This window comes from Danio aesculapii, chromosome 23 (genome assembly GCF_903798145.1).
Source record: "Danio aesculapii chromosome 23, fDanAes4.1, whole genome shotgun sequence".
NCBI classification, from domain to species: domain Eukaryota; kingdom Metazoa; phylum Chordata; class Actinopteri; order Cypriniformes; family Danionidae; genus Danio; species Danio aesculapii.
The window spans coordinates 41,690,415-41,706,273 of record NC_079457.1 but is presented as its reverse complement, the minus strand read 5'-3'; the positions used below and the strand labels follow the sequence as shown (position 1 = coordinate 41,706,273).

General features: G+C 34.4%; 1 protein-coding gene across 1 annotated transcript in view; it reads left to right on the top strand.

Annotated features, from left to right (window-relative positions):
- Nucleotides 1-15,859, top strand: part of lamb2 (laminin, beta 2 (laminin S)) — a 74,480-nt gene that overhangs the window by 22,405 nt on the left and 36,216 nt on the right. Inside the window, exons 3-7 of the mRNA XM_056448704.1 lie at nt 2,448-2,617; nt 4,728-4,863; nt 15,276-15,349; nt 15,429-15,617; nt 15,690-15,753. Of these exons, the coding sequence (XP_056304679.1) occupies nt 2,448-2,617; nt 4,728-4,863; nt 15,276-15,349; nt 15,429-15,617; nt 15,690-15,753 (633 nt within the window). The remainder of the gene's footprint in view (nt 1-2,447; nt 2,618-4,727; nt 4,864-15,275; nt 15,350-15,428; nt 15,618-15,689; nt 15,754-15,859) is intronic.

Below are 15,859 nucleotides of genomic sequence, written 5' to 3'. Positions count from 1 at the left end.
ATAAGCAGTTTTTACTGTATAAAAAAATGTGTGTGTGGTGGCAGAAGGGTGAGAAATGGTATGGTGCCAGACAGATGCAGCTGTCTTGTGTTGAAGACACAGATCTCTGATGGATAAGTGTTGTAAACAAGAGTTCTTTTCCAGGCTTATTTGCATCACACATTTGATTTCTGACGTTAAACACTACAAAATATGCACAGATCACAGATCAGTATGTTTATATCACAACACCTGTCTCAAACAGTCCCAGCTTTCTTGACTCTAAACCCCAATATCATCACACAGAGTGTTTTAAGACACTGGCAGGAATGTTAACAGCTGTTGGATGTTGTAAAACTATTATTCTGAAACCTAAAATCTCTCAACCACTGTCTCTGTTTCTATCTATTTCTTTCTATTACAATTTTTATCAATTGCTTTGGCTTAATTCTCGATTGCAATTTTTATTTTTCAAAACAATACGTTTAGATCTCTGTACAATTAGCTTATTGTTCACATCAGAGTGGCATTTCTTATTGATTTAAGCAAATTCCAAATGTTTTGGCACATGCGTGCAAACAGTACGTACAAATTTCTGTAGTTTGGACAAAAAAAACGAATTACATATGGCTTGTTGATCAAAACTGATGAATTAATTCTCATTTAAACTGTCAAACTCTTCACGACTTCTCAGTCATTTTTCATTGTGTTAGCCATAACACTCAAAACTGTTTATTCAGTTATCAAACATTTGTACACGTACGTTTACACCATAAATATCTGACATTGTTTTTATTGTCTACTAAATTGGTCAATGACAGTATAGTAGTCAATATTTGACATGGATCAAAACGTTTCATCAAAGTTGTCTAAAACTATTCAGCAACATCCATTCTTGTCTTACATTTTGATCCACTTCAAATGTTGACTACTGTATATGTAGATACAATCACTATCTTTTATTTATTTATTTTATTTATGTTTTTTTTTCTTATGAGAATGGAGAACTTCCACAATCCCGAACTGCAATGGATGTTCATTTTGTAGTATATTTGTGTATTTGTGATAACATAAATATGAAATCTACAATACAGTTATTGGATAATCACGATTGCACTTTACATGTGATACATTCTTAGAAAAATAAATGTACTGTATAAATACAAATGTTCGTATGTACTATTGTCTCCTCTCAACAAATATCAGATTTTTCAAAACCTGAATTTCCATGGTTGCCTGTCATGGATAAAAAACAACTAATCATTTTGAGCAGTATGGCTCACACAATGACAAATACACTGTATGTTTTGATTGTCTTGGCCAAAATACTGACATGATAACGCCCAATTCACATGAGGCTTCAGCGTCAACGCTTGACAAAAGGTGTGTCTGAAGTTAGGACTGATGCTATTGTCATAGCAGCGTCAGCCAATGAAATTTGTCCGCAATCGGCTACTGTCTGAGCTGGTGCATTTGCATACAGTGATCTGATTGGCTGATGCTTTTGTTGTCGCTTGAAAAGTTGAGAAAGTCCCAACTTCTGCAGCAAGCAGCGTCACTGAAGAGGCGGCGACGGACCCACAATTCAATTCAATTCAATGAGTGGGAAGCGTTGACGCTGATGCCCAGTGTGAATGGGGCGTAACTAGGTTTTGAAGCGTGAAGGACATGTTTTGGGGGAGTAACTACATTTTGCAGATGTACAATAAAAATCTAAAGTAAAGCAAATCATTTTGAGATTTTCATCCACAGTTTAAAGAATGTTAATTCTGTTTAGAAAAATGTGCCAAAGCAATTGAGAAAAACTTTAAAACTATACCCATTGTTTACTGTTGACCCATTGGTAAACTGTGAGTTAATTTGCTGTAAAGTTTATAGGTTTTTAGAAAGGAAGATTAATAAAATCAATCAATTATACATCGCTTAAAATAAAATTAGATTAGATATGGCAATTCTGGCTTTACAGTATGTCAAAAATATGAAAAGAAAAGAAAACATTGGAATTACAAGATTTAAACTAGCAAATCTGAGATCAAATTCAGAACTGCGATGTAAAGACTTACACAAGAAAAACAATCTGTAATAATATTTACAGTTACATTTTACATTTTTGAACAATTTCATAGAGGAAAGAAAGATTTCCTAGTTTTGAGCAAACTATATAGTGAGACAAGGAATAATTGAGAAAACATGTCTGATCATACAGAAACAACAATATTTTTGCATCATTTGATATTGCCAAATAATTTCCCCTCATTTTCCCTCATTTTGTTGCTTTGTCTTTACAGCCTAAAGGGACGTTCAGTGGAAACTTGGCCTTTGCTAAGCATTAATGGAAAATTGCTTGAGCTCTGGTGTGCCAAACTGGCAAATGAACAAAAAAAAATAATGTGAACTAAAGACTCTCTATTTGAACTACATTATAAAACAACCATGTTCTGTTCTGATTCTCTTTGTGTTTGTAAAAGTCCTGTCAGCGGTCAGTGCACAGGAGCCTGATGCTGCTCACGGCTGCACTCATGGAAGCTGCTATCCTGCAACCGGTGACCTCTTGGTGGGTCGAGAAGCCAACCTAAAAGCATCGTCCACCTGTGGCCTGCGGAGGAGAGAACCCTACTGCATTGTCAGCCATCTACAGGTCCGTTCTCATAGAGAGTGTTTACATATGAATGTTGTGTTAATGTGTTAACCCATTTTCCTTTATCAGTGTAAGTTCATCCACAGCTTATGCAAAAACTGATAGTCATAGCAAGATTTTACCTGCTTACACTGATTTTGCTCCTTATATGAACACTGATCTGTATTCTGAAAGATTACATGTGGATGTGTGATGTGTGACAGGAACACATCCTTGCTGCACATTTAAGTGAATCCAGACAGAACAAATGATTTTCAGTGACTGTGGAGAAAAGATACGGAAAATTTGACTCCAAGAATTTGCGTTACAATATAATCTAATGCTGCATAACACAGTTGAAGACAAAATTACTAACCCTCCTGTGGAATTTTGATTCTTTTTCAAATATTTCCAAAGTGCCGTTTGTTAGAGATAATAATTTGTTCAACATAATTTTTAAAGCATAATAGTCTTGATAATGGATTTCTAATGACTAATTTCTTTTGTTTTTTTTCTATAATGACAGTATGTAATATTTTATTTTGCAAGATTATTCAGCTTAAAGTGCAATTTAAAGACTTGACTAGGTTAATTAGGTTAACTAGGCAAGTTAGGGCAATTAGGCAAATCATTGAATAACAATGGTTTGTTCTGTAGCCAATCAAAAAAATTATAATTCTTAAGAGGGCTAATAATATGCAAAAACCTCTAAATGCCGTCTGAAATTGTCTCCTAAAGTGAGTATTTTTTTTAGCCTCCTATGTTTATGTTCAGTTATTTCACATTAAAAGCAATGAAAAGAACTTATTCGTCACTATAAAAGTACATCACTTTAAAAGTACACACAGGAGTCTGAGTAAAAAGCTAATTTTAGAAGAAAATATCAAATGTCATTTAAAGATCTTTGCATCTAAACTCTTCATTTTGACCTTAGCTGTTTTTAATTCATCTTTAAAAACATATTTTTTTATTTATCCAAACTAAAAATAAAAGAGTTTCTCCATAAGAAAAATAATATAGGTAATGCTGTAAAAAAGGAAAAAGAAAAGCCGGACTTTTATTTGAAAAAAATGTAATATTTCAAACAAAAAATGCTGAGAACAGGCTATATGAGCTTAAAAGTTTCATGTTGACATGTTGCCATACTCTTGTTCAGTTTTTTAGGAGTTATTTAACTTGACAACCGGCATAAAGAATTAAATACTAATGCTGATGATGCACAGGACAACATTTTAAGCAATTTTGTTGGGCAATATTGAGCGAGGTTGCTCAGCTACTTTCCTAATGGGAATGGGCAACAATATTGTATCTGTATTCCATTGCCTTAAAACATTGCCCTACATCATTTCTCAAAGTTGCCCAGCAACATTGTTCAAATCTGCTTGTTAAGTTGTGACGTATGGAATACTGTTTCCGGGTCCAAGCCGCTACTCATTTGAATTGAGAAAATATTCATTTATGGCTTTTTAGTCCTATCACGCATTAAAGTGAATTTTATATGAAATCATGGTGTACACATCAGTCTCTGGTCTCACTGCATCACAAATACCAAAATTTTAACAATTAAAAAAAAGTTAATCACTTTCTGGCCATCAGATATTAGGCATGGTCATATATTTTGTGATTGTGACTTTCGAAAGTATTACAGTGCTTTGTAAACATTTATTATTACCGTTTGTTGAGTCTCCCTATACAGTTTGATAGAGTGCTTGGACCCGGAAGCTGCTTTGTGTGACGTCACACTTAACAAGCGGATGGTTGCCTTGTGTATCATCAGCATCAGAGTTAAATATGCATATTATTACCCTTTGCCATCTCTACTGTACCTGGAAACAAATTGAATGTCTTGTAAAGTCTAATACTGTCTTGTATTAATTATTATTAATTAATACTTTGCATTAATACTGTCTTGTATTAATACTGTCTTGTAAAGTCTAAACATCTTGTAAATGTGTTTTTTTTTCATGTAAGTAATACAACGGGTAATTTCAATAAGCTGTTTTTTGTGATTTATCAGCATATTGGCATGCATGTAAACATGCTCATTTCACAATTACATGTTGAGCTCTTTGTAAAGATGCTAATGCCACAGAACTGATACTTTCTGATTTCGACTCTTGACTTTACATAGGAGGAGAAGAAGTGTTTCCAGTGTGATTCACGACGGCCTTACGATCCTCAGTCAAACCCCGTGAGCCACCGCATCGAGAACGTCATCACCACCTTCAAACCACATCGCAAGAAGTCCTGGTGGCAGTCGGAGAATGGTGAGAGAAGCAGACGTTTGGTCAAACGTCCATCTTTCTTTGTTTGGCCTTTTTACAGTTTTTACAACATTACGCTGCTTTGTGGCTCCAAGTGTTGCCAACTGTTAATGAAGGCCTTCAGAAACCCATGTGTGCTAATCTGCAGCTCCGGTGATGTTTTGATGGAAATCCGCACATCCGTTTGGTCTCATTTGTCAAATGTAGAGTAATGTGTTGCCAGGAAATTTAATTGCCTTCCCTGTGCCCTACAAAACCCAGCTGCTTGGCAGGGACTGGAAACACTTCACTTGTATTATTAGAAGGTTGATGTTCAGGGCGTCTATTAATAACTCTGAGGCTGAGCAAGAGAGATGAACACACATGCACATACAGTCAAGGCCATTGCTTGTTCAAATAAGCCTAAAACCCTTTATATGTTAAATGGGGGTGGGGATGGGGGGCATTGGTGGTGTTGAATGTATGCTTGCATTTAAAAATAGTTTGGGGTCAGAAAACCTTTTGAATTAAATTTATATTTTTACTCAACAAGGACACATTCAATTGATAAAATGTAACAGTGAGTCTATAAGTTAGTGCTTTTAGTAATTAATTAGTAAATTAGTTGTTAATTTGTAGGGTTTTTTTCCCCCATTTCGACTTTTAATTAAACTATTACATTTTAAAATATATAATATGTAATATATATATATATATACAGTTGATGTCAGAATTATTAGCCCCCCTGAATTATTAGCCCACCTGTTTATTTTTTCCCCAATTTTTGTTTAAAGGAGAGCAGATTTTTTTCAACACATTTCTAAACATAATAGTTTCATAACCCATTTCTAATAACTGATTTATTTAATCTTTACCATGATGACAGTAAATAATATTTGACTAGATATTTTTCAATACACTAGGTTAACTAGGCAGGTTAGGGTAATTAGGCAAGTTATTGTATAACGATAGTTTGTTCTGTAGACTATCAGAAAAAATATATATAGCTTAAAGGGGCTAATAATTTTGATCTTAAAGTAGTTCTTAACAGGGGCGGACTGGCCATCTGGGCCAGCGTACTTTTTGGGTCGTAGAACAGGGTACTGATTGGCCCATAGAACACTTAGCAGCCTGTCTTTTTTTTCTGCCTAATTAATTGATGATGCTGTGATCTGTGACGCTTTAAAAGTAAGATGTTTTTTTTTTTTTCTGACAGACCGGTCCATGTGACATAATCTGCAGCCCATTGGTTCTTTTTTTATTGTCATTGGGCTGACCCAATCACAAACTCCCATTTTGGGCTTTGTGTGAGCATGCAACGTCGGTGTGTATTTGTCAAAATAGTTGAGAGTCACGCCTGTTTCAAACAGCATGCGCGCGTATGGAGAGCAGAAGATCAATCCAGATCAATCTATCCCTGTCTATTCTATCTAGTTACCTATATGTCTATCTAAATACTTTTTATTTTTACTTTTCATCTACACCAAGGCCTGCGGCAACTTCCTCCCATGCTGTTTCCTTAACCTGCAACTCTTTATTTTACAAATTATATAGATCCTAAAGGACTGTTTGCTTCTCGAGCTCTATGAGGAGTGTCATTCATGTCTTTTAAGATGCACTCGGTCAGAAGACAATCACCTGTGATATCATGACATTTTGTTTTTGATCGTCAGCGTGATGTAGGCCCAAGTAGTTACAATAATATTAATACAATAATAATGAAATTTATACATGATAAAACTAGTGTGCAACTTAAGCAAAATTAATAAAAACTATTTTACATTTAGTTTTGTAGTTCGGGCCCAAACAAATATTTGTTGGATTTTTTTTATCGTTTATGTTTATTTGATTGACTATATACAATCTTTAATCTATGTTTAATGTTTCACTGGTGAGTTGAACATTTTTTTAAGGGTCTCTGACACAATGTTAATCAACATTAACTGTGTGCGCCATCAGGCAGTTTTTGTTATGTTCATTATTTAATATAGACTCCCTCAAAGCACACAGGCACACACAAGATGTGTGGATTATAGTTTTAATATAATAAAAAATTATATTAAAAAATGAAGGTTTTAATTTGTCAACTCATTATTTCCTTTATATGGCTTTTGTGCTTTTATAGAATAGAAGTTGGTAAACATATTCAAGGGCATGCACAGATGGGTAGAATTATGATTGTATGTAGTGGGCTGCTCTGTCCCAAAATGCCAGGGCCGATTATTTGTCCCAGTCCAGCCCTGGTTATTAATAAATTAAAAACTGTTTTCATTCTAGCCGAAATAAAACAAATAAGACTTTCTCTAGAAAAAAAAATATTATCAGACATACTGTGACAATTTCCTGGCTCTGTTAAACATAATTTGGGAAATATTTAAAGAATAAAAAAAAATCAAGGGGAGGGGGGGGGGTCTAATAATTCTGACTTCAACTGTAAGTGTTAATTTATAATATTTCACAGTATTGCTGCTTTCACTGTGGTTTTGATAAATAGATGTTTCTAAAAAATACCAAAGTAATTGCAGCCTTGTGTGTGTGTGTGTGTGCGTGCGTGCGTGCTTGCGCGCGTGCGTGCGTGCGTGCGTTTGTGCGTGCATGCGTGCGTGCGTGTGTGTGTGTGTGTGTGTGTGTGTGTGTGTTTGTGCGTGCGTGCGTGTGTGTGTGTGTGTGTATAATTAGGCTCTTATTAAGTCTCCTTTCCAAACAATTCAACTAATCTATTGTACTAGCACATAATAAAAAAATCTTAAAAGTAATAATCTATTTAACAAAATTTATTATTAAAAAATAATAATAAATAATAAAAACAACAACATAACATAAAACTTATAACATAAAAATATACTAATAGGTGTACATGGTTTTATTTACATCTATTTGTGTCTTTTTATGTTATGTGTTGTTGTTTTTAGAGGTAATCCATAAACTTAATACAATATCAGGATAGCAAAAAATTAAATAAATAATTTTCTTCGGCTTGGCCTTTTATTTATCAGCGGTCACCACAGCAGAATGAACCTCCAACTATTTCAGCATATGTTTTACACAGTGGATACCCTTCCAGCTGCAACCCAGTACTGGTGTCCATTCTTCGTACGTGGATTACTCAAATACCTGGATTTGGTTATTGCATAGCAACAGTTCTGGTAACTCAAACCTGCTCGGGAGCATGATTATTTTATATAAACAGGATTAGATCGGGTCTTTTCAAGCAAAGGTAATACTGAAAATATGTACCGAATGTTTATATTTTCTCACAGTAGTAGTTATATACACTTGGGAAAATAGTAAAATAGTTTGAAAAAGATATATATATAGTTTTAAAGACACCTTTACAGAAATCAAAATGCTTTTTTGATGCAAAATTAATTTAAACAGCCAGTTATTCCTTACACCGATTAAGAACCTTGAATAGGTCTGGGCTAATATTATAAAGAAAATCCGCTCCAAAAGTAAATAAAATAGCTAAATACTCTTGACACATGTAAGTGTAAAGCCTGCAGCCCTGAACAAAGGTATGCAGTTATTGCGTATCATATTTAACAAACCAATTTCTACAGATTTGATGTAATTTTGCTCGTATGCACAATTGAATATTAATCAGATGATGTCATTACGCTTCTGTGCCATCAGCCAATCATTGCATTGCTGATCATGATTTAGAGGATTGATAGATCTGTCCTTCACAACACACGCAGCGATCTGAGATCAGTTCATCCAGATATTTTAATCTGATTCGCAAACTTGTTTGTAGAAAAAAAATTACCCAGAGATCATTTATTCAATTCACCTTTATTTGTATAGCGCTTATACAATGTAGATTGTGTCAAAGCAGCTTCACATAAAAGGTCACAGTAAATAGGAACAGTGTAGTTCAGTTTGTAGTGTTTAAGTTCAGTTCAGTTGAGCTCAGTTCAGTGTGGTTTAATAATCACTACTGAGAGTCCAAATATTGAAGAGCAAATCCAACGATGCGCAGCTCTATAGATCTCGAACCATGCAAGCTAGAGGCGACAGCGGAGAGGGAAAAAAACTTCACTAATGGCGGAAGTGAAGAAAAAAAAACCTTGAGAGAAACCAGGCTCAGTTTGTGCACGACCATTTTAATTTCTCCGCTGGCCAAACGTCTTGTGCAGAGCTGCAGTCTCAGTGGCGGAGGCTGGAAGCTGGCCTCAGCGAAGACTCGTCTATCTCTGGAGCGTCACAGGAATCAGTCTCATGTTCTCCACTCTTCCATGACCATCACAGTAGCTGCTCAGGATTCGGCCAGGTCCAGGATATAAAAAACCTTGGGATCATCTAGTTATCAAGATTAAAAGATCCAGAATCTGTCAAATCATCTTAGATCATTTAAGTGCGGTACAAGACCCCTGGGAATGAATGAATAAATAAATAAATAAATAAATGAATGAATGAATGAATGAATGAATGAATGAATGAATGAATGAATAAATAAATAAATAAATAAATAAATAAATAAATAAATAAATAAATAAAATGTATTCTCCCAGTATTCTCTAAGTTTTGTTGGCAACAATTAAAAACATAAATTTATCTTTTTTTTTTAAGTGGGGCTCCAGTGGCACTATATTAGGTGCTATTGTAAAACTATGTATTTATGTTTAGAATTACAATTTTAATGTAGGTTTTAAATACAGGTTAGACAGATTTAGTGAAATATAGTTAGGTTTAAAGTTGTAACAATGTGTCAACAATGTAATAGATGTAAAAACAATACGTAATTACACACACATTCTTATATACTAGTACAATGAAACAAAATGTACATGCGCAAAATGTAGGTCACATCAAGTGATTCATTTCTAGTGTACACACTTAAGACACAAAATAAAATGGTTGAAGAGAGACTGGAGTTCAGGAGTAGTGGAAGTTTGTTGGGTTGACTTGGCTGTGTGTCAAAGCTCAGATGTCCAAGCTCACCCTGACACACACTCCCTAAACCCTGCAGTATTAGAGATAATTACAGACACAGGCTGCTGCTGGCAAACACACAGAGAGATGGGCAGAGAGGATGAAAGAGGAAAACACAACTCTAATAGAGCAGAGAACACAGAAGAGAAGAGAAAACACAAGCACAGCTAGAAAAAGCTGCAGGCTCATACCTGAATCTGCAGTAATGCACTCTCTGGATTTATTCTTTGCTAAGTACACTTGTGGGCTGTGGTGTTTGGTGTTGAAGGGTAGCTAACTAAAATTAGTTCAGTAGTGGAAGAGTAGTTTTTCTGTTTTCAAAATAAATGTCCCGTAGTTATTTTCTCTGAAAAGCAGCAGTGCATTGCAGTAAATGGTAATTAATATTGTAACAAAATAAGTCACATTGTATTGCATACACTATATGCTTATATATGATAATAATAAAAAAAATAAGTAATAATGTCGGCGCAATAGCCCAGTGGTTAGCACGCCGACATATGGTGCAGTAGCACATCAGGGAATCCCGGTTCGAAGACATTTCCCATCCCTAACCCCTTCTTTCTCTCTTCAACTTTGCTTCCTGTCTCATTACTGTCCTGTCTAAAAAGGCCAAAAATAAATCTTAAAAAAAAGTAATAATACATAAAAAAGCAATAAAATAAAATTTAAATAATAAATAAAAAGATATAAATAAACTATTCTATTCAACAAGACTGGCTTATGTGACTCAGTATATGAGTGAAATGTCTGTATGAGTGAAATGTCTAGTGAATCCAAATCCAATAATGTTTTTGTAAATCTGACATATTAGATCTGAAGTAATTCATTCACAGATGTTGCAATCGTAATACTGATAGAAAATACATGACATAATTACTGAAGCATTGTCAGCGGAAATTAATTTCAGACCATTATTACACAATCTATTTTACTGGGATATATTTTACTGGGGCACAATGGTATTTGACTGGAACTTTTACCCCTGTAGTGTCTTCCTTGGATTTTACATGGTATTTAACCAAAACAATATGTCTTTACATCTTAACAAAGTTCCTTTTTTAGTTTATGAGGGTGAGGTCCCTGAGTCTCACTGAATGAACAGATTAAATATGGGCGTTTACAGGAAATGCTCACTATTTTTGCTCACAGTCACTATGGTTTCAGTTACTCTTTCCTAACAATGTTGTATAATGAACAGTAGAGCAGTTGTTTGGGACTTGTTGAGTGTGTCTTGCAAATGGCCCCCTGTTGTGGCCTTTATTGGTACAGTTAAACCAGAAATGGTCAATTTTGTTGTCGGGTAATCAAAAAAGCATTAAGTGAAGTTTATACATAAACTAATTTCAAGAGATGACGTGCTTATGATTAACCAGGGTGGGTCCTGCATTAGCAATCACATGATTTACTAATCAGATGAATTCGAAGACAAATAAATAGCTGGATTTTCTTACCTTAGTTATCTTCATCTTAAAGAATCCCCCCAACCACCCCTACTCCTGCCCCTTTTTCTTAACTAAATATGGGGGAGCCCTCAAGACCTACCTGAGCTCAGACAACCCGCTCTCCCAATGAAACGGGAGGGAATCCCAGGCTTGAGGATCTTCCGAGCTCAGGTCTCTCTCCCAGGACAGCATGCCAATCTTGCTCTGACTTATCAATCATAAGCTAAGGGTAAACTCTTGAAATAAAATGATCAAATATATTCAATGTATATTTATCAGTAATTAGGAACCAAAACCAATTGCCTTTATGGTTAATTTAGCCTGGATTTCCAAGCCTGTTATTTTCACCTTTTCACTTATTTTAATTTTATTTGTGAACTGTTTAGTGTTCACAAACATGTTCACTGAATATTAGAAATAAATGCTGTTATAGTAAAGTAAAATAATAAAATACTTCATGAGTTTTATGCTTTATTATCTTACCTATTATTTATTGATTAATTGTTTTATATTTTTGGGCAACTTTTTTACTGTCAGTCTAGGAACTGCAGATGCAATGTAGTCTTCTGGCTAAATTTGACACATTATTAGCGTTATTAATGTATTATTAGTGTATATTGTCCTTCAATAAACCTGATAGATAGATAAATAAATAAATAAATAAATAAATAAATAAATAAATAAATAAATAAATAAATTTATCATTTTATTATCTTTTTTAAAATAATAAAATAAAATATTAAATTAAAATTCATTTTTATGTTCTTAATTGGATTATAATTTCATGTTCACAGTGATTACACAAATGTTGGTAATTATTTAGACCTTAATAATAAAAATATAGCTTAAAAAATAACAACAGAATAGTAACAGTACAGTTGTAGTGCCCTGATGAATAAAAAATAAATATTAAAATTATATAATAATAACCAAATAGGTCATAAGAAATAAAACTCTGTATAACATATAATAATTAAATAATTCCAATATATAAAATGCATCAATAGCTTTAGGCCCTATAATGTTCAATAGAAACGGCTTTTTGTCTGGCTGTGTAATGTGTTCTATAGGAAACATTCAGGTGCTGTGCATTAAAGTAGTCTCTTTCATGGCTCTCTGGCTTGTGCTCAGCCTAATGACTTCCTCCTCCAGCTCAAACACCGAAGCATGTATTGAAAAAAAACATTCAAAGCCATTCAATCAATTTCCTTTTGTGCTTGACTTCACCTCTGCTGGCCTTTGCTCCCTCATTCTCTTCAACCTGCCTCTTTTTTCCCTCAGCGTCCCTTTTCTTTCCTGTTTAGCTGTTGGTTATGAAATGCAGGTTAAATCCAGCAGTGAGATAAAGGGCCGCTGCGGTGGACTGACTAACAGCTTTATAATGTTCATTCATTAAGGCTCAGGTGAGCTTTGCCGAAAACAGACTCGGGAATAAAGAAAAGTCAGAGTAAGAGCTGAACAGAACAAAAGTAAATTGAAAAAAATAAACAACAAAAAAGTTATGACAATGTATGTTTTTATGCTACTTTAACTTAATTTTGAATGTTAATCAGGTTTCAACTTATTTTTTAAGTTGAACTAATTTACAATTGATGTTTTAATCTGCTTAAATGACTACAAGTTAACTTAAATTTGTTAGAAACTTAAAAATTAAAGTGAGCAACATAATTTTTTACAGTGTAGATTGTTAACACTGTGTTGAATGTGTGTACTGTTGTGTATTGTTATTCAGAGTCATGACTTGATAAATTTCTTGATAAAGGACAACACAGGATTTTAGTCACTGCAGTGACTGCTGACATTATTATACTCAATGTGTATTCAGTTTTTAGTTCAAATGAACACTGTCCGCTTGTTAAGTGTAACGTCAGGTGAAGTGGTTTCTGAGTCCAAGCGCTCTATCAAACTGTATGGGCAGACTCATCAAATGGTAATAATCAACGTTTACAAACCGATGTAGTACTTTTAAAAATTATGATCACAATATATATACATATATATATATATATATATATATATATATATATATATATATATATATATATAAATTTGGTGTTTCTCAATCCAAATGAGTAGCAGTTTGGACCCAGAAATAAATATATCGACAAATAAAGGATTATTTTTGTGCATTTTTTTGCACAGCACAAAATAAATGCTACAAAACAAATTAAGCGTGTCTAGGATTTGCAATCGAATCATTTGCCACAGCTGTCTATGTCCATATGGATAACTTTTGTACAGTCTTGTACAAGTATTGTACTTGTGATGCAGATCACATGGGTTTGAGTCCAGTGAAGCACAGTTCCACAAAAGAGATAAAAGCAATGTAAGATTAAGGCAAATCCATATGGTTACAGTGCACCTTTCTCTTACATTTTGTGTTGAAACACTATCGGTTGGGTTTAGGGAAAGGTTTATGTCTGTTAATCGCAATATGATCTGTACAACAAACTCCGCATTCTTGTGGGCATGTACAAGAAGGACGTGTATTTACAACAAAACATGCATTTTAGATTTGCAAAAATCTAGAAAGCACCCTCTATTGAATTTGTCATTTGAAACTTGCAACGAAACCGATGGAACAACCTATTTTACATTTGACAGAAATGTAGGCTGAGTCCTTGTATTTCCAATGAGCCTGGGCTGCATTATTCAGATAAATATATTTTCTTTGCTCACAGATTCAGATTTTCAAAACACGCCTTGTCTTCAGGCTGATCAACACATCTGTTTTAAACGCATATTAAAAACCATTTTTGACATTTGTTTATCTTATGTATGATAATAAATATATATAAATATATTTTAATCGTGTTTAGCAGCGACAGGTTGAAAACATGGAAATGCCAGCAACTTTTCAGAATGCTGCTAGTGCACTTCTAGTCAATTAACCAATCATCTTCACACTTGGAATATACACATTTCAGTAACAACAGTAGACTGATTACCTCAGACAAATGCAGAGCATCCAAACACTGCGTTGCTTTTTAATTTCATCTATGAGTAAAACTTGCATCAGAGCTGCATAAAGAATTTGTTAGGGCTGGTTCCTCTTGAAGTGACACTATGGAACTATTCTCTCTTGTGGTTAAAAGGACTGTTCTGCTCAAAGGAATTTTATATATGTCAATTGTCCCACTGGCATGGATGGGAGCACTGTAAAAACTTGAAGAAAAAAAACCCTAAACTTGAAAAAAGTTGAAATTACTTGTTATTTTTGTTTTTGTTTGGCAAAAAAATTGTAAAAATGTCTGTACAACTACATAGAAAATGTTTACTTAACCTAAACCAACATTTTCTTCATTAAGTTAAAAAGGTTAGGTTTGTGAACAAAACTTTTCAGAAGTTTCTGTCAGCTTGTTACTTTAAATTGAATTAATCTCAGATCTCAATCTTAAATTGAGTTAATCTGTTTCCTCCTGATCACACACGCACACAGTTCATGATGGACTGATTATTAGGATTAAAAGACACCTCATTCAGTGTTTTTCCCTGTGAAGCATTACAAAGCATTTTTCCCTGTTTGTCCTGCCCTGTTTTGATGCATGTCTTGCTTACCGTTATTGCTGTTTTACCTCCTGTCCTGTTTCTAATTCTGTGTCTAATAATTATTTTGTCAACAATTTTCTCAGTTTTAGTTTTTTTTTTTAATTGAACTATGTTTGTTTGTTCTGATAACGTATTATTTCTTAGTAACAATTTATAGAAAACTAATAATCTTATGTTAACCTAACTAAATGTTTTTTTTTTGTAGTACTGACAAATAATTTTAGGTCAGTGCAGCTGATGTTTTCAAAAGTTGAGTGAACACGAAAAAAATAAAATGTTTTTTGTTGTTGTACTGGCTTAACATTTTAACAGTGTGGGTTGATGTTGCTCACCCAAAGTTGCAAGCATGATTACTGTTGACAGAAGACAGATCATGTAGCAACAGCAGTGGAATTTATCTAGTTAAAATGAGTTCTACCACTAATATAAATTTAAGGACATAAGGTTGAAAAACATGCATAGTGTTGATTTAATACCAGGTGTAGAACATGATTTGTCTTCTCTCCTCAGGGAAGTCTGACGTTTACCTTCAGCTGGACCTGGAGGCTGAGTTTCACTTTACTCATCTCATCATGACATTTAAGGTAACAAAGGTTTGCTTTTGCTTCAAGAAATCACCCTTTGAAAAACAGACCTCATAGCATCAGTTATTTGTGCACACAGACTTTCCGTCCAGCAGCCATGTTGATTGAGAGATCTGCAGATTTCGGCCGAAGCTGGCAGGTCTACCGTTACTTCGCTAACGACTGCGAGTCCATCTTTCCCGGAATTTCCCAGGATCCTCTTCGAAAGGTTGATGATGTCATCTGCGAGTCCAGATATTCTGATATCGAGCCGTCGACAGAAGGAGAGGTGAGTGCTATTCAGCTGAGAAATGGCATTGGTTCGTTTGCTTGTTTGCTGAAGTACTTTCTCTTCTCTCAGGTGATTTATCGCGTTCTTGACCCTGCTATCCGGATCGAGGACCCTTACAGCCCGAGAATTCAGAGTAAGTGTTAAAGGGAAGGGATAGTTCACCCAACAATGTAACTTTACTCACCATCAAATGGTTCCAAACTTGTATGGCTTTATTTTTCCTTTGAACACACAAAAAA